We start from the raw sequence: 26,968 nt of genomic DNA, 5'->3' as shown, positions 1-26,968 counted from the left end.
CAAATATTATGTTTATAAAGGATGCCCGTGCCTTTACAAAAGCTCAGAGTTGGGCTGATGGTTGGACTAGGTGATCTGGGTCGTCTTTTCCAACCTTCATGACCCTGTGATTGAGGTTTTTTTCTTTCTCCCTGTAAAGAGTGTAATTTGCATTGGAACACATAGGCTATCTGGCACTTTGTGTTCACTTCTCAGGGTTTCTTGAAAATACCTATTTGGTGGTTGAAGTCTTCGAGTCAAACAAAACATGAAGAGAAGGCACGAGACCAGGTGAATGGGATGACCTGCAAGATGGATGCTTTGCAAGTGTCTCCTGCAGGAGGTGAGTGAGCTTGATTAGCCTTTTAAAAAGGAATTGTATTGCCTGTGATAGCACTGAGGGCTTTGAGTCAAAACCTTAATTTTATTCTAAAGCTTTAAAATGCTTCTGAGGCCCGTGAGCAACTGTACGAGTTTCAGCAGGTTTGTGGTGAAAGAAACCATGTGGGAGACAGACACCATTTTTTTTATTAAGCTAGGACTGTTCGTGTTTCATGGCTGTATTTGGTCAAGGACAATTTTCTGTTTACCAGTCCAGGCTGTTTACCTGCCAGCAAAACAAATTCCTTCCCCATACTTCAGTCAGTGGCAGTATTGTAAGGCAGCAACTCAAGGAGAATGCAGGTGATTGGCTTCAAATGTCACACTCTTAATGTCACATCTAACTCATCAGGATATATTGCTTTTGGAGAAGCTGTAGGATGAGTGATAAGTAAATCCTACCTTGAATAACAGACATTATATTCAGTATTCTGTTTTTTTGATCCTTAGAAGAGAAAAAAAAAAAACAACAACAAAAACCAACAGCTCAAGGAAGAAAATCAAGTAAGGGGTAGAGAAGGAAGACAAAAGACAATTGGGGAAACCTGCAAATTGGAAAAGGAAAAACAATTTTCCATTCTGCAGAAAAAATAAAACTCTTCCTTTACTACTGAGCTGTGTTGCAGAGCAATAAATTTGGTTGTTTTGGTTTTTGGATTTTTTTTTCTCTCCTTTTCTCATTAATTTTTTTCAGAGTTTGACTTCTTCCCATGTTTGTTTTGATAGCGTAGGTAATGTTTCAACATACTCTGCGTTTCAGAGTCAGGGCCACTAATTAATAATAACTATGAATTTGAGTAACTGGTCTTCATTTCACAGTGTAGAATTCATCTAAAATTTTTCCTGTTTGACAGCTAGCAGTGTATTTTATCAACTGTACATTAGGTTTTCTTAAACTACCTTCAAATATCTAAGAGTCTCTAAGTGAAATCTCACCTACAGTTGAATTATTTCTTAGGAAAACGTGTGAAGTCATATTCATTTTTCGATTGTCTCTTTCTTTCTCCCTCTTCTCCTCCTGCCCCCATCTGAAGATTCACCAGAATACATCCAAGCAGACATGGATCTGTGCTATGCTGGCATTACAGAAATAGCAGGCGAATCTTCTTTGGAAGATCTGAAGATGCAGGTTAGATGTTCTCCTGTGTTGGAAATGTACAGCGACACTGTGATTCATTGAGCTATATTAATACATATTTTTTATTTCCTTTTCCCTTGTCTCCAGTATGTTCTGATATGGCATTTGCTTATATGCCATGTTCAGTGGTAAGTACCAAGAGGCAGCTTGAGCATGTAGCTCAGATAATTCCTTAGTATGTTCCCTGCAGTTGCCATTCTACCTGTCATGTGTCCTGAGCTGCAAAAGCCTTCTTGCACTTCATCTGGAATTTTGGCTTGCAGCAGTATTTTTATTTCACAATGTAAAAATTATTCATGACAAGCACGCATATACAAGCACTTCCTACAAAGCCCTTTCCATTTCCACATTGTTCTTGTATCAGTTCTTTGCGTGTTTTTTGTATGTTGAACCTAATGAATAAAGAGTTGCTTTTGATGCACAGAAAGTCATGTTTGTCACTCAGGAAGGTATAGCTTAGTTTCTTCAGCCAGAAACTAAGGTGCCTTTTAATGCTTTTTTTTTTTTTTTTAAACCAGAAAATTATGAATGTAATACACTTAAAGGAACAATAACAAAAACCTACAAAAAACAAACTAACAAAACCCAGCAAAAGAAAATAAAACAACTGCTTAATAGAGAATAATTAAAAAGAAAACCTATCATAAAGCTCATCTGTTATTTAGCTGGTGGGTTACTCTACTTAACAGTGTGGGAAAGGATTCTTCTGATTCTGATACCAGTACTTTCCATATTGGGTACAACTTCATTTTCACAGTCTCATCCAAACTGCTGATAAGAAAAACTGCCTGTTTGCATCTCATGAACAAGATTTGTCTTGGCGTGGAAACAATATTGTGTGCTCAGTATGATTTGAAAGGAGCTTTTCCAGCACTTGGCTGGAGGTTGTGCTAGAGATTCTTCCAGCCTCATTCCCTCCCAATGATACAAACTTTGGTTAAAAAAAGAAATTGAATACTTAAGAAACTTATGGTAAATTTAGAAATGTTGGGAGGGAGTGAAGTCCGACTCACTGTGAGGTTGAAAAGCAGATGTTGGTCATACTCACTACCTGTGAGTCACTAACTGGAATAAATCTAAATGCCTTGCCCTGTTTCTAATTGCTTCAGTCTAGCAATGAGAAGCAGTCCTTTTTCTTTTATTGTTTTCCAAGCAGACTGGCCTCTAAAATTATTGAAGAACTATTTGGTTTTTCAGGCTCTGACCTTACCACAGTGCCCAGAGCACGTTATCCCACTGCCCACGTTTCTCAGAGCCTGGACAGTGGAAAACAGGCGCCCAGGCAGGCTGCTACGACACAACAAGCAGCAACTCAGGTAGGTTCTGTACTAAAACGCTCAAGTAGCATTGCAACAGGCTGACTGTCGGTTGGATTGCGTGATGGATTGGTGCAGAAATGAATCAGCTCAGTCCACTAAAACCCTTTTCTGATTATTTCAGTTTTTTGACAAGCACTTTTGTCAACTCAAATGCTGTAGAATGGGGAGGCAGGAGCATAAGTAGCTCATATCATGTTTATTATGCTAAACTTTTAAGTGTTTTAAAATGTAATTTTGGCATTTTTTTAAGCTTTTTGTTGCTATAGTGTCTTGCTTTAGTTTTTCAGTTCAGCACAGGTCTACTTGACTAGAACTATGATTTTTCTATTTGTGAATTTAGAGCACGCAACGGAAGATTTGTATCATCTTTTTATTTTCAGTGAATATAAGCTGGGTGCCAGAGTGGAAATCTGCATAGAACCTTTGCAGAAAGAAGAGAACTTGAGGTAAGTTCTTGAAGATACTTATTTCTTACTCCTATATAGTTGAGATGAGACTTTAATCTAGCAGCTTGTTACTTAAATATCACTATAACAGATGTCTCTATGCATGAATACTTTGGAGCCTATTTTTATTTTCCTCTGATAGAGCTGTTGTTTAAAAACAAACGAGGGTCAGTTGGGGTGAAAACTAGGAATTCTGGATTCCAAGTGCAAGGTTCACAAGGGTTGTTTATTTTTCTCTTTCTGATGACAGCCCGCATGAATTGCTGCTTCGAGTACAGATGGGCATACCGGGGAAAAGGGACTACTATAACCCCATGGATTTGGTGTGGAATATCTCCAAAGAATGCACTACCTGGGCACTGAGGCAAAGAGTGGCTTCTCACTATTGTCTCCCTGTAGATAAAATTGAAATAGCCAAATACTTCCCTGAAAAATTTGAGTGGCTGCCAATATCTAGCTGGGTAAGATCCGGAATGACAGAATGCAACAGCTGTGTTGAGAAATGTACACGTTGGTTTGTGCTGCAGTTCTTCAACATACATGTTTGAATGCACAGCCTTAAATCCCTTCAACATGATCTGTGAGGTAAATCTGGTGGAGGTGGTTTGCTTCTTCAAGAACTAGTTTAGGTCTTCATGAGATCACAGATAAAAATGTTGTGATTGTTGATTACCCCACGAGACAGCAGACTTTCACCTGATTCAGAGGGCAGTCTGGTTGGCACAAGACAAGCCACTCTTTTTATAATGGCTTTTACTGTGTTACTGTATTTCCTTGTGTAGGCAGAAAAACGTGTATAACTTGCCCAAATATTTCAGTCTTTTGCAGTTATACAGTGGAAATGACAGACATCTGCAGAAGTAACAGTGAGAGCGTTGCTTCTCTTTGCTGTGCAGGAGATCCCATGGCTGAGGGTCACTGCTGATTACAGTGTCATTTACTGAGCTTTATGGAGGTGAACTGCAAGAGGAGGTGTGGGAAAGGAAAGATGAGGATGTTTTTTCTCAGGGGGGCTACAGAAAGCAAAATGGATAGTTGATTTGCATGACAATAAGACTTTGAAGAATAGTCAGTGGGGACCCTCCACCCTTAGAAACTGCCAACAAAAATCAGTGTAAGCAGGTTTCTGAAATCTGCCATATGTTACTGTTCTGCTTTGATTTTATTCAGACCCAGCAAATTTCGAAGAGAAAACGGAAGAAAAAACAGGAGAGTTTACAGTCAGCTCCTTATCACCTAAAAGATGGAGATATCATTGGGGTGAAGGTAAATTAACTTGGCTTTAATTTTTGTACAAGTGTTAGGTTTGGAAATCTTTGCCTCTGCAGTAAACAAATCTCTTCCTGGTTTTCCTGGATCCTGCTACATCTGTGTGAAAAGGTTGGGGTGTGAATCTGACAGAATGCTCTATGGAGAGGGGAAATGCATTGCTACTGATACATTTTGATTTTTCTTTGTTGTTTTTTTTTTTTCTTCCTCCTGTTCTTACGCAGTCAGTTGAAAGCTTCATGCTTCTCCCCTTATATCCTGCTACTGGCACTAGAGGGCATTGCTTCACAGGTTCTCCTGCAGTGCTCTGAGTGCAAGAATCATAAAATCCTAGAATGGCCTGGGTTGAAAAGGACCACAATGCTCATCCAGTTCCAACCCCCTGCTATGTGCAGGGTCACCAATCACCAGACCAGGCTGCCCAGAGCCACATCCAGCCTGGCCTTGAATGTCTCCAGGGATGGGGCATCCACAGCCTCCTTGGGCAACCTGTTCCAGTGCCTCACCACCCTCTGTGTGAAAAACTTCCTCCTAATATCTAACCTAAATCTCCCCTGTCTCAGTTTAAAACCATTCCCCCTTGTCCTATCACTATCACCCTCATAAGCAGCCGTTCCCCCTCCTATTCTGCTTTGTATTTGAGCATTATCCACAAGAAACTGAATTTTTCTTGCCCTTATTTTATCAGCTGGGTTTTTCTTCCAACTCAGAATAAAATTCGAGAGCAGCAGCCATTGAACAAAATACATTCTAAATTTAAATCCATTACATTTTTCAAAATCATTATTGCTGATCTATTTACAGATTTTAAAAAAGAATAAAGCTGTAGGATATTGAGCTTGGAATTGGCAATAAAACTTATTTAGGAAATATCCAAAAGAAAATACTTCTCTGGATTTTAAAGCAGTTTACTAGAAGTGTGGTGTTCTATGCTGATGCATTAGGTTACTGAGAAAAATCTAACTCACTGTTAAATACAAAACCAGAGAAGGAGCTGAAAAATTTTGGTTGTCTTGCCTTTTTAAGTTGTCTGCATTTAACTAGAAATCATTGTAAAATTAGAAGAAATAGACTGAAAATTAGTTTCTTAAACAGAATGTCATGTGGGAAGTAGTTTTGGCAGATGGAAATAAGCTAATTCACTGAATCCCTTTTGACAACAGAATCTTCTCCTTGATGACAGTAAGGATTTCAGCACAGTGAGAGATGATGTTGGAAAACAGAAGCAAAGGCAGCTTGCATTAGAGAAAAAGAAAAGGTATTGCCTGTTTACATTTATTCTTCTTTCAAAATACAAAAACTGGAGAACTTCTGGGGCACTGCTAGCAGACTGCTGCTGTAGTGCACAGTTCTGGCAGTGCCAAGAGAAGTGCTGATATAACTCAGACTTGTGCCTTTAAGTGCCACATGCCTGCTTTGAGCATTTTTTTGGTTTGCAACACGCTGGGAAATTTGACACTGCCTCAGGAGATGAAAAATTGCTGCACTGCTGTGGTGTCCCTTTTTGGGAGCTCACTGTTGTTCTTATACTGTAGTAGAAACCAGATTCCAGTCCAGGTGGCTCATGCTGCTCTTGTTGCTAAGGTTCAATATTAGTTTCAGGCATTTTCTTTCTTTCTTTTTTTTTTTTAATAGTCAGCAAGCTGAACGCTCCCAGGACCATGTTCTATCTGAGGAAAAACTGAATATTAAGCATCGTAAACCAGAAGTGGCTCTTTCCATCAACGTGGGAGTTTTCAGATAGCACTAGGAGATGATTTGCTGAGCAGAACATAGCACAATGTGCTACATGTGAGTGCCTCAACTGGACCAGCAAGAGGGATGCTTGTGCTCAGAGAACCATCAGGAATCACCAAGACAAACTGGATATAGGATTTGGGTTAACTCTGATCTGCTTCTAATCTCTCTGAGGAAGAGCTTCAGCATCCCTTAATTGATGTGGTACTTATTCTCAGGTTAGATAAATGCACTTTATCCATGAGAAAACTGATTAATATATTGTATTACCTTTCGATGACTGTTTTGTAACCACCTTAAATGCTTCTTTTGTCAGATGCTGATGCACCATCACCACAAAGTTAGCTGCGTTTTAGAGTGCAGTCTTAGATGTCTCTTTCTAGAAGTTACTTTTTCTTCCCTGATCATTGAGATTACTAACGATACCAGAATTTACTTTTGTCTCTTTATATATAAACATAAATCTGTAGTAATTCTTCTTGGTGTCACACAGTTGATTTACAGCCTCTGTCACAGAATGGGACAAATGCAGCCAACTGGCAGCTGAACTCAGTATCAAAGGTTCTTAAATATTTAAGTGAAACATTTACTAAGTGCTCATAAGAATGGATCTCATAACTGATGGGAGATCTTACTCTCTTACCCCTGAGGCTGGAAATCAGGGTTTGTTAAGAGCAGATGTTTCAGCATCTTTAGATAAACTTTTTTAATGCTCACAGTACTTATGCTGTGTTTCCCCACTGCATGTGTGTATTCATTACCCAATTTCTCATCAGGTTCAGAATATTTTTTGAGTACAACTAGTGCTGACAAATTAACCAATTTGACATTAATTCTTATTAATTCTTAACCATTAAGAATTAAAAATAATTCTTAATGGAATTAATTGGTTGTAATCAAATTCTAAGCATATTTTCAGTGATAAGGTGAAGATGGAATAGTGGAAGGTTACAGAAGCGTTTCCATGCAGTAGTGAAGAGCTCATGGTGTGTAGTGTGCTTGCGTTGCACTGCTGGAAACCTGTGCAAATTGACTGTTGTAAGAATGAAGTCTGCTGTGAGACACTATGAAGCCTTGTTGAACTGCGCAAATGTCTGGAAACCTGTTTTGAATTGAGCAAAGCAATATTCAAAAGTAACTACTAAACACAGCTTGAAGTATCCTTAATTAAAACTGTGATAATGAGTGAACAAATGCAGTTAATCTGGGGACACTACTGTGCTTGATCTATTATCTGTGTGGAGAAGATTTTGAAGAAGTTGCCAAAACAGCAGGCTGTTAAAAATTTTGGCTAATGTGAGAAGGTCTTCTGATTTACTTTTTGTAGATGAACAGGATTCTGGTATTGAGGACAATTTAAAGACAAAAACTGATGTTCTTAGTTATGAACAAAAGCAAGCAAAAAGAGTCAAAACCACGTGTATTAGTCTTCATTTTTCTTAGATATCTTTGAAATTCAGCAGATGCTTCTGGGCTTTCTTAGGCTGTTTCCACCCAGGAGCTATTTTAATTTTAACTTTTTCCCCCTTAATTTCTGGTTGTAGGTATGCTGTACTCAAATCTTGAAATCCTAGTTTTGATAGATTTTCTTTTTTTTTTTTTTTTTCTTGATTGAGATGAGAGCAGCCATTTTATTTCCTTTCCAGCTCTGTTTGCTTGCCCTAACTTATTTGCAGAGCCTTCTTCCGTATCAACAAGTGTTCTTCTGAGCCAGGTTTACAAGAAATTATGACATATGCTGATTACAAAGATAGAGGAGAAAGCATTTTGTTTGCAGGCTGTTCTGTTGCATTGCACTAACTTTGCTGTCACTTTAACTCCTCCAGTTCCATGCTGGACAGCTCTTTTGAGCTTAACCTTCTGACTGCTTTGTAATAACTCTGATCTCCTCTTGAAGATGTGAGCTTTGGAGAAATTCAGATAGGGATTACAAAGTATGGACGTGGGAATTCTGTTATGTGCCTTTGTTGAAGTGTAATGTAGCAGCTACTGCACTGAAAACAATCTTGAATTATTTCTAATGTTGGCTCAAAATGCATATTTTTTTCTTAAAACTGTTGTGGATTGCTCCACAATGGAAGAGTTAATTGAAAAGAGGGTGGGGAAAGGGAACACCTTTTAAAAATGGAGTTTTGTGATTCCACGCTTTGTGATGGTTAAATTCCAAAGCCTGGAAAAACTTTCATCTTTTATTTTTCAACTGTTCTTTGCAAAATAAAGAGTGACTTACAGATGTCTATTTGACTTGTCTCTTTTTGTTTCACAGATACAAACACCAAGAAGGAAGAAAGGTCACACAGGGACTTATTTAGAAAGCCAGCAATTGAACTGTTCTTGTTTTACTGACCAATATGTGGTCAGCAGTGAATGGGTAGAACAGCTCTGTGTGCTGGCAAATGCAAAAGATGCAGATCTTGTCGGGGATCTTTATCATTAGTTTTGCAGCCAGGCAGTAGGCTCCCATTGCCTTTCCTTTATTGAATGCAGTTTGCAAGTACCGCTGCTTCAGCTCCTGTTTGACAAGCATTAAAATAAATAAATAAATAAGGATACGGTGGCCACATCTAGTTATTGTTCAGATATGATTCATGATCAAATGTCAGTGAAGTGAGCCAGAGGGCCCCTACTTCCGTTCTGGTGCTTTCACCTGAGGAGGTTCAGATGCTGAGGAACGCTCTCCCCTCAGATGCTGAGGTTACTGCCCTACTTGTCATAAATATTCAATTTTTTTTTTTTTTCCCCTAGAAGATGCTTGTACTAGACTTATTTGATGTTTATAAAGTGCTGGAAGCAGATTTTACTGCAGAAATAGATCCAGTATTTCCCAGAAGTCTCTTACGCAGTTGTCCTTTACCTGTGTTTGCTTTATATAAACTTAAGATGGTTTAAAAAAAATCAGTGAAGTGCCCATTTTACTTACAGATAAAACATCTTCTGGTTTGTAAGCATATATCCTGTTCCCATATTTGCTGCTTAGATCAGCTCGAACTGTCATAGAAGGATCGTGAGAGGAAAAAATACAAGAATTTAGCAGCTCAGCATTTGTGATGTGAGGCAATAGCAAATAATGGCAAACAATTCTGCAGGGTGGTCTTTTAAACTGGTGTTGATTCACCTTTTTGTGGGTGGGAAGTTCACCTTGAGGCATCAGACTCTCAGCAGTAGCTTTATGAAGAAAATCCAATTCTGAAACACCTGTGTGGATACGCCTGGTCTGATGGCTCAAAAGAATTGTCCCTTTTGTTCATGCCAATTTGATAATAAGCTTAACTTTGTATAGTTAGAGGTCACAACTGGTGATGGACCTTTCCTCTGCTCTTGGGCAGTGTCTGTCATTCAGCTGAGCACAGGCCATAGCAGTATTCAGGTGTGGCTGTTCATTTCCACCACTGGAATGAAGCTGTCCTCTTTTTAAAAGAGATGGAAGTAGTTTTGGGTGTCCAGTTCTGGTTGCCATACAAGTACTCTGCAATAATAATAACTTGGGTTTCTCTGTGTAAGATGTTCTTGGAAGTCTGAGTATTAACTGAGGTTACTTTCTATACGAATAAGTGTGTGTATGGAAGTCTTGCAAAGAGTGAAGCCACTGAGTAGCTCCAGGATCATATTTATGTTGCCAGGAGCAATAGCAACCAAGCTAGTAGGAAGGTGCAAACACAGTCACAAACCAAGGAAGCAGATCGGTGAGAAGGTAATGCTGGAGGCACGAGAGCAGTTGAACAGACAACACACCCTGAGACCTTACCCACAAAGAGAGGCTGTACTCAGCTGACTGTGCTTATGTCCAGTGAAGGAGGGAAAAGTGAGACACTGCACAAGGCCATAGCCCACACCTCTCCCCCTCTACTTTTGTTATGGCCGTTGAAGTCAACACAGAAGGAAATGATTTCCTGTAATTTGACCAGGAGTTCTTCATGACTTGTAAGCTCTTAACCAGTGTAGCTACTAGGGCAGCAAGCTAGAAAAGATTTGGAGAACAGTGTGAGACTGGATCCTAAGAGATGCTTATCTCTCAGAAGGTGAGCTCCCATCGAAGTCTTGTTCAGCATCTGTACCATACAGGTAAATGTTGCTTACAAAGCACAATGTGCAGTCTGAGCATCATGCTGCAACACTGCTTTGTTCTATGCTGTTAAACATGTGAACTGGCATACCCAGAATTGAGGATTACCTGTCTTTTGATCATGCTAGACATTCTTCTTATGTCTGCACTCACTCAACGTCATCTGCCCAGCCTGCTGAGAATGCATTTAATTTACTGCTCAGTATGGGTTCTGAATGGGCAGCTGGAGCCACGTGTACTCACATCCTGCACACCTGCATAACCCAAAGAAAACCCCAGGAGAAAGAGGACGTTCCTAAGCACATGGTGTGAGGATTTCTCTCCTTTTGAGCACAGTACTGCTCTTAGCCATGACAGAAATCTTACCTGTGAAAGGTAGCTTTGGGCTCCTGCTTCTGTCTGGTAACACAAATGCATGCAGCCACTGATCTCAGACTATAAATGGGTACAAATGAGCCAATGAGGAAAATAAGGCCAAGCTCTTGTTTTACCATCCCTTAGTAGAGCTAATCCAGGATCTTCATGGCATTCTCAATGCAAAAGGAAGGGCTGCAGTCACTACAAGACATGGGAAAAGAGAGATCCTTTCTTTACTTTGATTTTTCCTCTGTTCTCGCATTTTCACTGAGCCAGTGAACCAAGTCTGAGGTGTGGAAGGTTGCACATACATTCACATACGTCATCAGTGGTTTTCTGCTCCCTCCAGTTATCAGATATGGAATGTCACAAAGCAAGTTCAGGAGCACAGCCTGGACTTCACACAGTGTTTCCACCAGTGTTTCCAATGCAGCTTACAGCACATTCGTAGACTGAGGCAGAGGATTACAGCAGATAGGGAGCTGATGAAAGGTGTAAATATTACATTTTTTCTTGAACCAGAGGGGTACTGTGTGGCATCTGGATATAAATTACATAGGGAAGTTGAACCGTGCAGAAGAAGGGGTGTGTGTGTGTATCCAGAGAATGAAGGAACACTGTTGAGAATCAGCTCTCATGAAAGTTACTGCTTTCAATTCTAATTATGGCAGGGCAGCTAGAATAGAACCAAATGATAATTGCAACCATGAGAGACCATTGCTTCAACAGACTGAGAAGGAACTATTTCTGCTGATAAAACATGCCTAAATGTTTAATATATGGCTATTAATTGCAAAATTCATTTTATTTGATTTAGCAGAATAAAGCAAAGCGTTGTCATTAACACTCAATGGAGCAAACTAGTTGCAACTTGCAGGCTTCTTATTGTGGTTTGGGTCTCATCCAATAAACCAAACACAACTGGACAAACCAAACCTCCGCTAGAGTTCTGAATAGAGCCTTCGTTAAATATCCTAGGCAAGTAAAGATAAGAAAAAACAAAATATCTTAAAAAGTTCTGCATGCACTCTGTACTAAAATGATGGAAAATAGCAGGAGGTATTTAGCTCTGTTTTCTAGTTACACAAAACATATTTAAGGTATGTTGCTTTCATACCTGGAAAAATAACTCACAAAGACAATTTGCCTCCTTGCTTTCCACAGGCAGCACTCCTAAGTCACAGCATTTTTGTGTCACCTCAAGCAGACAGTGAGGTAGCTTTGGGGCACTCTTGCTAGCTGGATCACTGCTGGATGGCAGATGCAGGGCAGCAGAGCCTCTAGAGATGAAAGCCACATGTCCCATAGCAAGTAAAAAGTTGATTATTTCCCTTCTTTTTACAATCTCCTTTTAAATACTGGAAGGCTGTAGTGAGGTCTCCTTGCAGATCAACAAGATGTCCACACTGAGGGCCACGGCTTGAGAGTGGTTTTGTGTGTCACCAATTCCTGCTGGCATTCAGAAGCAAATTGTCATCACAGTGATTCGAACTCCACATTTGATATTTACCTGATAGGTTGGGAGTAATTTGAAGAGCTGATAGGAATCTGAAATGTGTGAGATTGCTGGTCCAAATTCTACACTGAGTAGTAGCTCAAAAGGCAAAACGTGACTTTAAGGGGTGGTAGTAATTTAAAAAGCAAACAAACTCACAGCTGCCTAAAAGAGAAGGAATTAAAGAGTTTGAGAGAATGTTCAGAGGAAGGCTGTTTCCCAAGCAAATGCTATTGTCTCCACATCTGTTTTTCAGTGGACGTGGTTTGGTTGCTGTTCCTGATGTCAGGGTAAGGGGTACTGTGTGCAGGTTTGTTTCTGCTTCAAGGACTGATTTTAGGGTAAACTTCCCAACTCCTGTACTATGGAGATCTTTGGAGAAACCCCCACTTGTTTTAGAATTCTGCACAACTGCAAACTGATTTCTAGTTGCCTTTTAAAAAAGACTTAAAACTAAGAGACCTGCTAATATATATGACATATATATATATATATGTCACCAACAAAACCTATATATATATATAGAGAGAGAGAGAGTCACCAACAAAATCTACGAGGATTTCTGATTCCCAAATACCATGTCTGTATCTGTTTAACTTCAGCAATATTTAGTTGTTAGGAAATGGGAACACCAGCTCCCCATACATTATTGCAGGCCATCAGTCTGGTGTGCCTTGTCTAATCCCTGCAGCAAAAACAGTAGGATCTTCTCCACCTCTCTAAAAGGAAAAACCAGAATTATGCAGCAAAGACATTTTTAATGCTCCCTCTTATCTTCAAGAGACTGCACAAAGATTTGGACAGGAGAACTCCTGTTCTTAAGGTGCTGCAGGAATAGTACTCCAGTGTGATGCAGCTTGTATGCACTTCTGTGTTACCGATGCCCCAATACCTGTATTCTCAGGTCTGCACTATACATGGCTTTGAAGAGACAGATGGGGTCTGTTGTCAACATGCATGTATATTCCACAGCAGAACTTGTATCTTGTTGCTTTCCAGCATATTTCATCAAGTTCTGCTGTATTAAGCCAAAGTAAAGGGTGAAAACGTTAGGGTAATGTGCTACAGGAGCAGGCAAACTTTGGAAGAAAAGACAGTCAGTATGGATGCCTATCTCAGCTTGCAGTACTTGCAACTATTCAAAACAGCAGGTTTCTCTAGCACTCTTTTGCTATTAGAATATTTTCTTAGCACATGTTAGAGGTCTGTAAATCCTTCCTTAGAATCATAGAATCACAAGGTTGGAAACGACCTATAAGATCATCTAGTCCAACTGTCTTCTCATCACCACTGCTACTAAACCACATCTCGCAGCTCCTCATCCAGATGCCTCTTGAACACTTCCAGGGACGGTGACTCCACCACCTCCCTGGGCAGCCATTCCAGTGCCTGACCACTCTCTGAGAGAAAAAGTTTTTCTTCGTGTCTAACCTAAACCTCCTCTGATACAACTTGCGGCCATTTCCCCGGGTCCTGTCCATTGCCTGGGAGAAGAGGGCAAATCCCTCTTCACCCCAACCTCCCTTCAGGAAGTTGTAGAGTGCAATGAGGTCTCCTCTGAGCCTCCTTTTCTCTACACTAAACAATCCCAGCTCCTTCAGCTGCTCCTCGTAAGACTTGTGCTCCAGACCCCTCACCACTTTCGTTGCCCTTCTCTGGACATGCTCCAGGGCCTCAACATCTTTCCTGTAGTGAGGGGCCCAAAACTGTGCACAATACTCGAGGTGCGGCCTCACCAGTGCTGAGTAGAGGGGGATGACCACCTCCCTGCTCCTGCCGGCCACACTGTTTCTAATGCAGGCCAGGATGCCGTTGACCCTCTTGGCCACCTTGGGCACACTGTCGGCTCATGTTCAGCCGAGCATAAACCAACACCCCCAGGTCTCTTTCTTCTTCACAATCATCCAGCCAATCATCCCCAAGCCTATAACGCTGCATGGGCTTATTGCGGCCAAAGTGCAGAACCCGACACTTGGCCTCGTTGAACCTCATCCTATTCATCTCAGCCCAGCAATCCAGCTTATCTAGATCCCTCTGTAGGGCCTCCCTACCCTCAGGCAGATCCACACCACCTCCCAACTTGGTGTCATCTGCAAACTTACTGAGGGTGCACTCAATCCCCTCATCTAGGTCATGAATAAATATATTAAACAAGATGGGTCCCAGTACCGACTCCTGGGGGACACCACTCATAATAGGTCGCCAGCTGGACTTAACTCCATTAACCACTACCCGTTGGGCACGGCCCTCTAGCCAGTTCCTCATCCAAAGAAGTGTATATCTGTCCAGACCACAGGCAGCCAGTTTTCCCAGCAGAAGCCTGTGAGAGACCGTGTCAAAGGCTTTGCTGAAGTCTAAGTAGATCAGGGCATAAAATGCCCAGCGGATAACTGGTCTGGCTATTAAAGGCAGTTGTAAAGAAGGCATTGAGGACCTCAGCCTTCTCCTTGTCTTCAGTGGCCACATTCCCTGCTGCATCAAGTATAGGATGAGAAATATCCTTGGTTCTTCTTTTGCTGTTGATATATTTATAAAAGGATTTTTTATTGTCTTTTACTGCAGTGGCCAATCTGAGTTCAAGTTGGGCTTTTGCCTTCCTAACTTCCTCCCTGCATACCTTAGCTACACCTTTATAATCCCAAGTAGCCTGCCCCTTCTTCCAGAGGACATAGACTCTCTTTTTCTCCCTGAGTCTCAACAATAGTTCCTGGCTCATCCACACCGGTCGTCTTCCCCTACGGCTTGCCTTACAGCACTCAGGGACAGCCTGTTCTTGCGCCTTTAAGATTTCTGTCTTGAGGAGCGTCCAGGCTTCCTGGACCCCTTTACTCTTGAGAAGCAACTCCCAAGGGACCCGTGCTACCAGTGCCCTGAACAGATCAAAGTCTGCTCTCTGGAAGTTCAAGAAAGTAGTTTTACTGGTCACTCTTTTGACATCTCCAAGAATAGAGAATTCTACAATTCCATGGTCACTCTGCCCAAGATGGTCCCCAACCTTCACTTCTCCCACCAGTCCTTCTCTGTTCGTGAAAACCAGGTCTAGAAGGGCACCATCCCTGGTAGGCTCTCCTACCAGTTGCATAGGGAAGCTATCTTCCACGCAGTCTAGAAACTTCCTGGACTGCTTCTATCAGGAAAGTTGAAGTCTCTCATGAGAAGAAGCGCTGGCGATCGCGCGACTTCCACAAGCTGCTCACAGAATGCCTCATCCAACTCTTCACCCTGATTAGTCAATCTATAACAGACCCCCACCAAGATGTCGCCCTTAATTCCTTAAGCCATTTGACAGGCTGAATTGTCCCTTTTTGATACTATGTGGCCAGGTGAATTTCTTACTGACATCTTTGGGAGTACTGCCTGGGATTCTTAATGCAGCAGTATAAAGATGTGTAAGCAATCCTATTGCTTCCACAGTTCACTAGCCATCGCTGTGTCTGTCCCTGTGTTTGCCATGCATGACCACGTCTCAACTTGGTCAGCTTCTAATAATAATTCTAGTCCAAGGTCCTCAAAAGGACTACGTCTCCAGACTAAATCTCAAGCTATCTGTTTTACAGTGTTAGGATACTTTTTAAAGTACCACAGGGACTCATGGAGTCTTTGTGAGTTGCTAGCTTTTGATTCCTCAGTTAATTGAGCTGTGCTTTCTTGGGGTACTACCTCTTCAGCAAATCAAGCATGCCAAAGGTCAAGTTGAACAAAACCCTCAAGATTCATTCTCAGGCATTACAGACGCTTCATGGAGTTGGTGGCAGAAGTCCAGATAAACCATACGATTCCAAAATAAACAACCCTCTTCCCTACAGCAGCTTCTTCCCAGTCTTCTTGTTTCCTCTGAGACTTATTCTGAGGCCCTTGGATGTAGAAGCTGTGACCACCTTTTCTTATTCCCAGGATTACAGCCTGTCTGGGAACCTCATCAATTTCTGAGTGTGTCAGGCTGAGGGAACAGACAAATTGCTTCCATGCAACTTCCTCCTCCTGAACTACCTGTTCTCAGGAGCCTGAGTGCAATTAGTCTGTCAGTGTGGAAGCTGTCCACCTGTGTTCCTCTGCAGAACAACCTCTTTCCCCTGCATGAACTAATACCAGATACAGCTGTTCTATAATGTGCCTCTTCTTGCTCCTAAATCTGATTCATCTTTCTTACTCAGCATGTACTTTGCTTTATTTGGCATTTGGAGCTGGCATGGGAGATCTTGTAACAACTCCATTTACGACCAAGGTAAGAAGCACAAATGCTGCTTTAGTAGATCAGGTGGACTGCAGACTTGGGCTAAGAAATGGGTAGGAAATCACAACGCACAGCAACTGTGTGCAGTTCTATCAAAGTTTCGATTTCAGCATTCTTTGTTATGACTGGCCAAGCAGAAAAGCAGTATTTTCTTTCTTAGGATTCCAAACATTCCAAACAATTGGTAGCAGCTGAACACTGGAGAATAGCCAACTTTTTGCTTTTTGATGAGGACTGTAATGTGTCTAGGACAAAGAAGAGTATGTAGTATGCTATCTGGTGGGAAGACAGTGATGTCTCTCACCTGCAGGTGTGGGAGATCCTGTGTCTTTCCTTTATATCCTTGTACTGGCTTTGATAAGAGTGTGATGTGGGATCAGAGGATTCTGAAGCTGGCTTCTCTCCAATTCATCACTTTTATGTTCTACTTTATTTATTTAAAGAACAATTAAAAAAAATCACCAAATGACATTATTAACTGAGCACTAGTACTTCATCGTTTGTTTGATAGTTATTAATATAATTACGGGGTTTGACAGGTTGTATGGGATGAGATACTTCTAGGGCTCATTTCAGAGACTCTCTCCCAGATTGTCCAGCTATTCTGAAACACCTGGGAGAGAACACACACAGATCTTGGATTTTATCTGCTTAGCAAGCTACTACACCTTTCCAGTTCCTGCACTGTGCTTCTACTTTGTAATAGTACCTGCAGAGAAAGATGAGTTTTCACTGGTGTGTGAAGCAACATATTTTCCCTTTTTCCTTGGGTCACTAACACTTAAAACCATCAGACTGTTCTTAAGTAGCTCGAATAACTTTCTCCTGGACCCTGCACTTTGTTCCTGAATAAACATATTCTCCCTTGCTACCTTAACCACCAAACAGCGCATCCTTCAAAACTGTCTCTCTCCAATTCAGAGATAGGGATAACTCCCTCTGTGGGGCTGCTTCTCAATGAGTTCTTCTCCCAGTCTGTATATATATCTGTAGAGCCCCAACCCAAGTGCAACACCTTGCACTTGGCCTTGTTGAACCTCATTATGCCCACTTTTCAAGTCGAGGTCCCTCTGGATGGCATCTCTCCCTTCTGTCAGATCAATTGCACCACTCAGCTTGGTGTCATCTGCAAACTTGTTGAGGGTGCACTGAATCCCATCATTTACATCACTGATAAAGATGTTGAAGAGCACTGGTCCCAAGACAGACCACTGAGGGACACCATTTGTCACTGGCCTCCACCTGAACATAGAGCCATTGACCACAATCCTCTGGCTGTGACCTTCCAACCAACTTCTTGTCCATTGAATAGTCCCAAATTCCTTCAAATCCATATTAAATCCATATTGCTCCAACTTAGAGACAAGAATGTGGTATGGGACTATGTCAAAGACCTTGCACAAGTCCAGGTTGTGGACAATCTGATCGGTTGCATTTCCTTGGTTCACTGATGCCTTCACTCCATCTTGGAAGCACACCAGGTTGCTGAGGCACAAACTGCTCTTGGTGAGGCTACACTGGATCAACACCTCATCTCTCATGTGCCCTAACATCTCTTGCAAGAGGATCCACTCCATGATCTTCACAGGCACAGAGGGAAGCTGCAGTTCCCCAGGTCTTCCTTTCTTGAAAATGGAAGCGATGTTTCCATTTTTCCAGTCACCAGGGACTGATGGCCATGATTTTTCAGATATAATATCAGATTGGCAACCACATCAGCCAGTTCCTTCAGGACCCTGGGATGCATGTAATCCTGCCTCATGGACTCGTACACATTCAGCCTTGTGAGGCGGTCTCACACTTGCTCTGCTCTCACAGAGAGAGGAATTTGCCCCTCTGACCCCAGCCTAGAAGTTGAGTGATGTGAGAGGTGTGGGGAACCCCAGCCTTCTCCATGCCAGTTCTCCCTTCTCATGTATCAGTTTAAAACCACGCTGTATCTCAACAGATCGCTCTGAGATCTAAGCGCCTAAGATGGCGGCGATGCCGGTTGCTAGGGCCTAAGGTTGCCTAGCAACCGCGTGCTGCGGCTCCGAGCATGCGCAGTGAGGCGCGCTGCGCCGCGGGGCAGGTTGGGAATGCTTACAGCCGGCGGCGGCGGCGGCGGCGGTAGCGCCGGCCCTGCCGTCGCTATGAACGAGTCTGTGGTACGACGGACGCAGGAGTGCTTGGGACAAGTGATCCGCAAGCCGCCCTTGACGGATCGGCTGCTGAGTAAGCCGCCCTTCCGCTACCTGCACGACGTGATCACCGAGGTGGCCGGGACCGGCCTGCGGGCCCGCTCTGCTGTTGCTAGGCAACAGGGCCTCCTCCCCTCCCCCCTCGATCGGCTGCCCCTTGAGTGGCGAGGCGGCGCCCCATCGCTGAGGGCGCCCCCTGGCGTCTGGGGGTGTAACCCCTCGAGGGTGGGGGGACTTGGAGTGTCATGGGATGACAGCGGCGTTCTGCTTTAGTATTGTTGTTATTAATAATAATGCACGGTCTGTTGCCACCAAACGCTGTTCTGCAGAAGCCTCCAAGCGCCCTTAACTCGGTCCTTTCCTTCTCTTCTCAAGGTGATCAGAGTGACAGGATTCATGAAAGGGCTTTACACGGATTTTGAATTGAAATCAGATAATGTAAAGGTGGGTAAGAAGCTTCCTTATTTTTTCAGCCTGAATAAAAATGGTCTCTGAAACGTGCTGCAGGGCACGTGTGGTCTTTTCTGTGTTCAGCTTCCATTGCTTTATTTGGGCGTTGTGTAGAAATAGTAGGAGGTTTTGCCTGTTGGTTTTTCAATGCATAGAATCAGGATCGTTTGATTTGGAAGGGACCCTTAGAGGCCATGATGTCCACTTCCCCTCAGTGAACAGGGACACCTATAGCTCCATCAGGTGCTCAGAGCCCATCCAGCCTGACCTTGGGTGTCTGTGAGGATAGGGCATCCACCCCCTCCCTGGGCAACCTGTGCCAGTGCTTCACTACTCTTACAGTAAAAAACTTTTTTTCTTGGATCCAACCTAAATCTCTCCTGTTGTAGTTTGAAACTGTTTCCCCTTGTCCTATCACAACAAATCCTGCTAAAGACTTTGTCCCCTTCTTCCTTATAGCCCCTCTTTGAAAGGCTGCTACCAGACCTCCCTGGAACCTTCTTCAGGCTTATCCAGTCTATTTATGGATGCCTTTAGATTGCATCTATGTATGTAGCTAAGGCTGTGGACACAAGCTATCATGATTAAACAACTATTTCTGTACATGTCTCAAAACATTAAGGTCTGATTTATGAGTAGATCTAGATTTTCAAGATTCTGTTGTATTACAGGTCATGTAGCAAAACTGCCTTGAAGCAATTAGGATTAAATCACAAACACTAGAAATCTACACACAGCTTCTTACAGAGTATGGTGGTCTTTCAGTAGAATGTATTTTTTTATATTTATTTCTTTGAAAAATTACCACCCAAGCATAGGTTTATTTAGAGGTGTATCAGAATGTTTTGGGTTGGAAGGGACCCCAAAGCCCAACCCCTGCTATGGGCAGGGACCTCCCACAGACCACGTTGTCCAAAGCCCCATCCAGCCTGGCTTTGAGCACTGACAGGGATAGAGCATCCATAGCTAATCCTAACATATAAGCAAGATTTTCCCTCTTTTAGTTTAAAGCCATTCCCCCTTGTCCTGTCATTATCAGACTGTGTGTGAAGTTGGTCTCCCTGCTCCCCTCAAATATCAGAACACTGCTTGAATATCTCCCTGGAGCCTTCTCCAAGCTGAACAAGCCCATATATATATATGTATATGTGTATGCTTTATACACATGTACAGAAAATATTATTGCTTAATAATGCATTCTTCTGTTACGTGCGTTCTATAATAGTCTTACTACCATTATTACTGCTGTTATGAATGGCTGATTAATGAAAGATGAGTTCAATGCTATTAGTGAAAATGCTTTTCTTAAGTGCAAGGATGACTTTAGGTTGTGTTTGCTTACCTTCTAATGCTGCCTCTTTGCTAAGCAATGCATGCTGTCTTCTCCCAGTACCAACTAGGCTTAAAACTTGTCATTTACTCATGGCAAATAATGCATGTTGTGTATTGCTAGTTAAACAGCTACACCCATTGGTGATTGTTGAACATAGCAACTAAAACTATTGGTTTGCCATCTACACAGCTAGTTAAATGGATGGTTTATGCAATTCCCAGGGCTGATTATTGGTCTTGCTCTTATTTCTGTTACTGTTCTAAGTATTGCTGTGAAAACTAAAATCTAAATGAATTATACAACGGATTGATTGATTTTGTTTATCCTTTCTGTGTTGAAGCATGTCAGTAGGTTCTGTGAAAAGTAGCTTAGCACATGGTCTCTCTCATTTGGAGAACACTGTCCATTTTATTTGTGGATACAGAAAGCAGATTTCCTGGGCTGGAATTAACTATGAACTGCATCAAACTGGCAGAGCATGCATCTGCACCTCAGTGAGTTGTGCTGTGTGCATACAAAGCAATTCATATCGCAGAGGCGGAAAGGGATCTAAGTGCATAAGCGAATGTAAGTAGGACATTCTTCTTGAATTGTTGGGACTGTTCTGAAACAAATAAGCTTCTTGCTGCCAAGTACATTGGAAGGTATTGTTATCTTCATGTTTATCAGGAAGGTTTGTCTCCTTGGGTCTAATATAACATTGTTCTCTTAGAAATGAAAAAACTGAATATCAGGCTGTTAGTCTTTCCCATCAGCTTTATATTTTGCAGATATGAATCAGGTTGGATGGGACCCTGGGCAGCCTGGTTTAGTACTAGATCTGGAGTTTGGTGGCCCTGCCTTTGGCAGGGGGTTGAAGCTTCATGATCCTTGAGGTCCCTTCCAACCCAAGCCATTCTATGATTCTATGAGTCTATGATTATATGCTTAATAGAATGTAATTTTTGCTGTGTGTTTTGTAAAGCTCTCAGCACTGTTTCAGATGTTTGTTTCTATTCCAACAGAACTTTATTTACCGACTCAGATAGGAGCTGTAGATTATGAAAATTTCTTATTTGGACAGAAAACACTGAGAACATAAGCGCTGAAATTGACAAAGATTCATCTAGGAGGGACTTCTGAATCACTTCTATTTGAAAATATTTGTGTTAGGATACTGTCCTGCTTCCTTCTCTGAGTTAATAGATTGCATATGTCCTTGAGAGGATGAACAACTGTTTTAATAGAAGGAGGTCGCAGCATTTCCTTCCTTTTTTTCTTTTTGGTTTGTTTTTAGTTTTTGAATGCAAGGAGCACTGGTGAGGGCAGAGTGGTCCTGATGTTAATGGAGACAATCTGGAAATCCTAGCTATGTGGCAGTTGTTTTAATCTGTTTGGAAGAGCTGAAGAAGGGAAGTACCGTGACTCCAGAGCCTGCCTTCCCACGCATTTGTTCTTGTTTATGGAGCAGCTCTGGGACTTGAGACATCACTGTAAAGCTTCATTGCCACACAAATATATAATGCTACAGATGGCCTTTAGAAGGAGTACTGGCCTTGCTCAGCTGAGGAGTTACAGGCTTCTGTTGCTTTCCTTTTTGTTGGCATGTCTGTCAGATTAGATCCAGGTTCATACTGGTTCTGTGCTTCCAAGATAGCCAATCAGTGTCAAATCAGGTGTTTAAATGGTTTTGTATAATCACCCGAAGCCATCATCTTTGCTGAAGGATGCTTAGGGAAAGTTGTTTTTAAAGTATAGTTATAAAACCAAAACACATCTGGTAACCGTGGAGATAACATATGTGCCTGTATCCCTTTAACCACCATCCTTCTTATGTTTCCTTTACTCACTGTTCGGTCTGGTTTATACAGTACATATACCAATTTGTAAGCCCTTCACTTGACCCATAAGGCTGGGACTTCTGTGCTGGGAGATGTTCAGAGCAGGACAGCTCCTGGGGCTTTGTCTCAGCAAGTGCAGCTGTGCCTTTGGTCCTGACAGCCCTGGCAACGCTTGCTTGTGAGCCATGGTTCAGCTGCTCCAGTTGTGCAGTTGCAGTTATTCCTCCTGTCAGAGGTTTCCTAACCTTGAGGTGGTGTATGGAGTTATTTTAGAATCTCATGATTATTTCTGAATTGTTGTTTTTCTAGGATAAAGATGCCAAAATCAGCTTCCTTCAGAAGGCCATTGATGCTGTTGTAATGGTAACAGGAGAGCCACTGTCAGTAAAACCAGCACGTGTTGTGGCTGGACACGAACCTGAGAAAACAAATGAGTTTCTGCAAGCCATTGGGAAGTGTTGCTTAAATAAGGTATGTCATCACCATATATATTCCATCTACATTGTTACAGAGATATATATGTATGTTATATATTATCAGAGCTCATTTGTGACAGAGTTTGACGCTCATTAGCTATTTTTAATTACAGAAGATATATTGCATTGGGACACCACTGTAATAACAGATGTATAGAATGTGGTTCATAGCAGAGCTTGAGCCAGGTTCCCACACAAATGCATTCTAGATATCTGTCTAAAAACTTGTGAAGTGATGGGTGAGAAGAAACTGTGTCTTTAACAGTGAAATACTACAATATTCACAAGCTGTGTGAAGGTTTTGTCTGGGTAATCTTTGTCCATTAATCGGATCACTTACACTGCTATTATTTCCTTTTAGTTAACTGAATGAGACACTCTTCTTCGTTATTAATTGCTTGAGATTGGGAAGGAGGAGCTGAAATGGGCTGAGTTTGATGGCACATCTTTGTTGTGATGAGATGTAATAACCAAAGGCTGAAGTATATCCATTCAAGCTAAAGTTATTAGCCCTTTGTCTTTATTGTGAAACATAAGCTGGATGTGCATTGTGGAAAAGGTTTGGGTTCTAACTAGCTTGATACCTAATTGTGCTACAATAGATAAAAAGCACCATCTGTTTATATAAGCCTAATATGCATAATCAAATTATTGCAAGAATTACAAAGAGATGTTTAATTTAGAAGAGCAGAAATGTAAGCTGCATTTCAGAAGAAATAAAAGAGTCAAGGTGCCTATAGAGTTTGGAAGAAAGGAGATATTTAATAAAGTAGCTCAGTTCAGGAAATTTTTCTGTTTCTTGCAGCTGTCCAGTGATGTTGCTGTAAAAAAGATCTTAGCTGGGGAAAGAGCTGATGCTAAAGGAAAATCTCCATCCAGTAAACCTCGAGATACAGAAAGCAGGGAGTCTAAAACAGTAGACCAAAAAAGCCATAGGGATAAAGAGGTAGGAAACTCTTGTTGGCTACCAATTATTACTATTTTTTTAATTTCTCTTAGTGGGCATGTTATATGTAGAAAGTAACTATGTGATAGAGTTGACGTGTATTGAAACTGAATATCACTTTTTAACTTCTTTTAGGGAAGAGGAGATACTGACATTAAAGACAGAAGTTCGAGCAGAGACAGAAAACCCAAAGGAGATGTCAAAGAGAGCGAAGAAAGAGAAGAGGAGGGTGAAAAACAGAAGGATAATGAAGACAGGCACAAAGACTCTGAAAGGGACAACTTTAAGGAAGGAGAAAAACAAGAAAGGGAAAGAAACAAAAGCAGAACGACCAAGCAGGGAAGAGAAACAGAAAAAAGCAAGGGAAAAAGAGACATAGAACGAGAAGATAATATTGAATGGAATAAAGTACAGGAGAGGGAGAAAAAAAATGAAGGAGGAAGAGAAACGGACAGACCGAAAGGAAGAGACAAAGATAAGACCAGGGAGAGAGAACGAGAGAAGGACAGAGAAAAGGGAAAAGACGGTGAAAGGGACAGACAGAGAGACAAAGGGAAAGGTGGGGAGCATGTACAAGAACACGGAAAGGATAAAGCAGAGAAAAAGGTAACTGAAATCTTACTTCAGAGCAGTACTCATCTACTAAGCACTTTCTATAACAGCGCTTGCTTTCCCAAAGTGAATGTTTTTGGTTTTGTTTTTTTTGGTATGGATTTAATCTGTTAAGGATGTGGCCGAGGTTGTGCATGCACCTTCCTGTCTGTGAGCAATCAGACTCATCTGACTGTGCTTCCTGAACGTCTGTTATACAGTTTATTTTTCTGAACTGTGCTTGTTTGAATTCTCCTCATCACATTAGATTCAGTTTGATAGAGTGGAGTGGCAGCAATTGTTGGAATTGTTCACTATCTTTGTAATGCATGCTGTTGCTTCAGCCATAGCTAGCTTTTGGGGAAGGTGGGGGTTAAAGAGAGTTTCTTTGAGCCATAGCTGGTTGCTTGTCTCTTGAGCTTACTTCTTCCATAGAGGGATCAGTTGAACAGTGATTCTTGCTCTGTTAGGCTTCCAGGAGAGCCAGGCAGGTTGAGGAAAGCAGGTAGATGGTTAAGAATGCTGTTGTAATGTGCCCAGTTCCACTGTATGCTCATTTCCCATTTCATATATTTCAGTTAACTAGGCTGTTACTCAGCACATGGAATCTAAAACAAATATTTCGTTTTAGTCTACAGATTCTGAGGAATCCAAACTTAGAAAACTGCAGAGGCCAACTAAAGCCAGCAAGTGCCAGCCAGATGATGAGGTTAGTGATATAGAAGATCTGGGAAGGCAAATTTTGAAAGCGTTCCATTTTAAAATGGTTTGGAAATCTGCATTAAGGAAATTAAGATTGAAAGTTAAGTAGATGCCAAGTTTTAGGACTCTAAAATAGGTTGTCTGGTTTTTGCTTGTTTTTACATTTCTTATAGCTTGGACAAAAAAAAGCCAACTCAGTTTGTTTCAGTTTCCAGACTTTTAGTTCTATTTCTTGATATGTTGACTACTTCAGAAAAATGTTTATTTGTTCAAAGGTTTCTCCTTTTTCCTCTCCAGTCTTTCCTGGAATGCTGCTATTTGTTAGTTTGATCAGGCAGCTCAGCATGACACAGCTGCTCATTTGCTCCCCCAGCAGTGGGCTGGAGGAGAGAACTGAGAAAGTTATAAGTGCAAAAACGTGGGGATTGAGATAAGGAGTGTTCAATAAGACAAAAAAAAGAAAAGGAAAAAAAAAACAACACACAAAGAAAAGAAAAACAAACAAGCAGTGTAAAACTCATTTGTTCACCACCAGCTGACTGATGCCCAGCAATGGAGTCCTGGCCATTTCAGGATGATGCCGTATGTATGGGATATCCCTTTGGCCAGCTTAGGTGAGCTGTCCTGGTTTTGTCCCCTCCCATCTCTTTGTGCACCCCAGTTCCTTGTTGCCAGCCAGCTCAAGAAGCTGAAAAGTTTCTGGCTGAGTATAAGCACTCCTTAGCAACAACTGTAGCGTTGGTGCGGTATCAACATTGTTCTTACCCTAAATCCAAGCCACGGCACTGTGCCAGCTGCTAGGATTTAGGACAGGTGTTTTAATAGCAGTTGCTGTGTTGAATGGAAAATAAGTCCAGTCTTTCATTGCAGCCTGTGTTTTGCAGCTGGATGATGGTAGGGTGGAATAGGAACTTGCTGACTGCTTCTGAACAGTAGCTGTTGTTTGAGATAGCTTTGTGTCTGCATCTGCTGCTTCTTGATGACCTGAGGCAATTTAGGGAATTAAGGACCCATATGGCTAAATGTTTAAAAGTGAGCCTTCAATAAATTAGCCTGAAGTAGTTCATGCTAGAAAGAAATAGGCAGCATCCCAAGTCCAGCAGGAGTCTCTGTTGGAAGTCTGTGGGCCACTGACATCATCGTGTCTTCTACATGAGATGACAAATTTATAGCTGTTCTTTGACTGAAATCCAACCAAAGTTTTTAAATTATTGGCACTTGGAGGGAGAGCTTATAAAATAGTTTTTAGCCTGAAGCAAACGTTCATGGCCAAGTTAAACTTCCTGCAAATTGGGTCTCTAATGGAAATTCTGAGCCTCATCCCAAACTATCGTAGTGCTCTTGGGCACCACTATAATATGCTAGGGCAGTAAAGTTTCATTTCCCGTCTTAAGTGCTTTTGGGAGTGATTCCAAGGCATGTTGGTTTACCACCTTAAATCTAGATAACATGCTTTTCCTTTACTTGCTTGCGTAACAGTAGACACTGCTTTGCTTTTAGGTGTTGAAAACATACACTTTAGAGCAGTGTGTGACAAATGGTCACTTTACTAAGACTGTGGAAGAGAGGAATGAAATGAAAATGCTCCCAATGAATCTTTTAAAGCTGGAGAGCTGGGATAGCTGTGTAAAGTGATTTAGAGAAAATTGCATCATGAGATAGTTGAGAAGTGCACCTTAATGGACTGGGGTTGATCTTACTTTCCTCCCAGTAGTTTCACAGCAGGATAATGCCTTTATTTCCAGGGATTTACTCTGATTTAAATTGCTGTAATGCCATTTCAGTCATGTGAAACAAATGTATTAAAAACAAAGGAAACCATTTTTGTATTTATGCCTACAAGGAGTATTTGATTGTATTATTTGGTAGTGTGTGCTGCATTAGTATATCTTAAGCATCCATTTTTCAGCTTTTTAAAAATATGCAGCAAGTGAAACAAGTTAAAGCAACCCCCTTTCAAGCTATGTCTGATACGCCACTGCCTAATGTGTTGCCTGCTTTCTTCTGCCCTAAGGACTGACCTCTTCTTCTTTCCTCGTTTGTTCTTGTTGG

General features: G+C 41.6%; 2 protein-coding genes across 10 annotated transcripts in view; both read left to right on the top strand.

Moving 5' to 3' along the window:
• The window catches only part of USP40 (ubiquitin specific peptidase 40), a 32,745-nt gene extending 25,660 nt beyond the window's left edge, over nucleotides 1-7,085 (top strand). For 4 of the 5 annotated variants that reach the window (XM_010713228.3, XM_010713225.3, XM_010713226.2 and 1 more), the window contains 8 exons: nucleotides 196-322; nucleotides 1,395-1,489; nucleotides 2,696-2,814; nucleotides 3,198-3,263; nucleotides 3,514-3,724; nucleotides 4,434-4,529; nucleotides 5,696-5,790; nucleotides 6,168-7,085. In XM_010713228.3, the coding sequence (XP_010711530.1) occupies nucleotides 196-322; nucleotides 1,395-1,489; nucleotides 2,696-2,814; nucleotides 3,198-3,263; nucleotides 3,514-3,724; nucleotides 4,434-4,529; nucleotides 5,696-5,790; nucleotides 6,168-6,276 (918 nt within the window). In that variant the 3' untranslated portion in view covers nucleotides 6,277-7,085. Of the gene's footprint in view, nucleotides 1-195; nucleotides 323-1,394; nucleotides 1,490-1,585; nucleotides 1,627-2,695; nucleotides 2,815-3,197; nucleotides 3,264-3,513; nucleotides 3,725-4,433; nucleotides 4,530-5,695; nucleotides 5,791-6,167 lie in introns of those variants that run through there. The other variant, XM_010713230.2, reaches the window with a different exon arrangement.
• Nucleotides 7,086-18,473: 11,388 nt separating this feature from the next.
• TRAF3IP1 (TRAF3 interacting protein 1) overlaps nucleotides 18,474-26,968 on the top strand; it is a 47,377-nt gene continuing 38,882 nt past the window's right edge. Inside the window, exons 1-6 of one of the 5 annotated variants that reach the window (XM_031554082.1) lie at nucleotides 18,474-18,673; nucleotides 18,974-19,042; nucleotides 22,511-22,672; nucleotides 23,483-23,623; nucleotides 23,759-24,229; nucleotides 24,846-24,923. In XM_031554082.1, coding sequence (XP_031409942.1) covers nucleotides 18,497-18,673; nucleotides 18,974-19,042; nucleotides 22,511-22,672; nucleotides 23,483-23,623; nucleotides 23,759-24,229; nucleotides 24,846-24,923 — 1,098 coding nt within the window. In that variant the 5' untranslated portion in view covers nucleotides 18,474-18,496. The remainder of the gene's footprint in view (nucleotides 18,674-18,973; nucleotides 19,043-22,510; nucleotides 22,673-23,482; nucleotides 23,624-23,758; nucleotides 24,230-24,845; nucleotides 24,924-26,968) is intronic. The other 4 variants (XM_031554080.1, XM_010713211.3, XM_031554083.1 and 1 more) reach the window with 4 other exon arrangements.

The sequence above is a fragment of the Meleagris gallopavo genome, chromosome 7 (genome assembly GCF_000146605.3).
Source record: "Meleagris gallopavo isolate NT-WF06-2002-E0010 breed Aviagen turkey brand Nicholas breeding stock chromosome 7, Turkey_5.1, whole genome shotgun sequence".
NCBI classification, from domain to species: Eukaryota; Metazoa; Chordata; class Aves; order Galliformes; family Phasianidae; genus Meleagris; species Meleagris gallopavo.
This window is presented reverse-complemented; position numbering and strand designations above follow the sequence as displayed.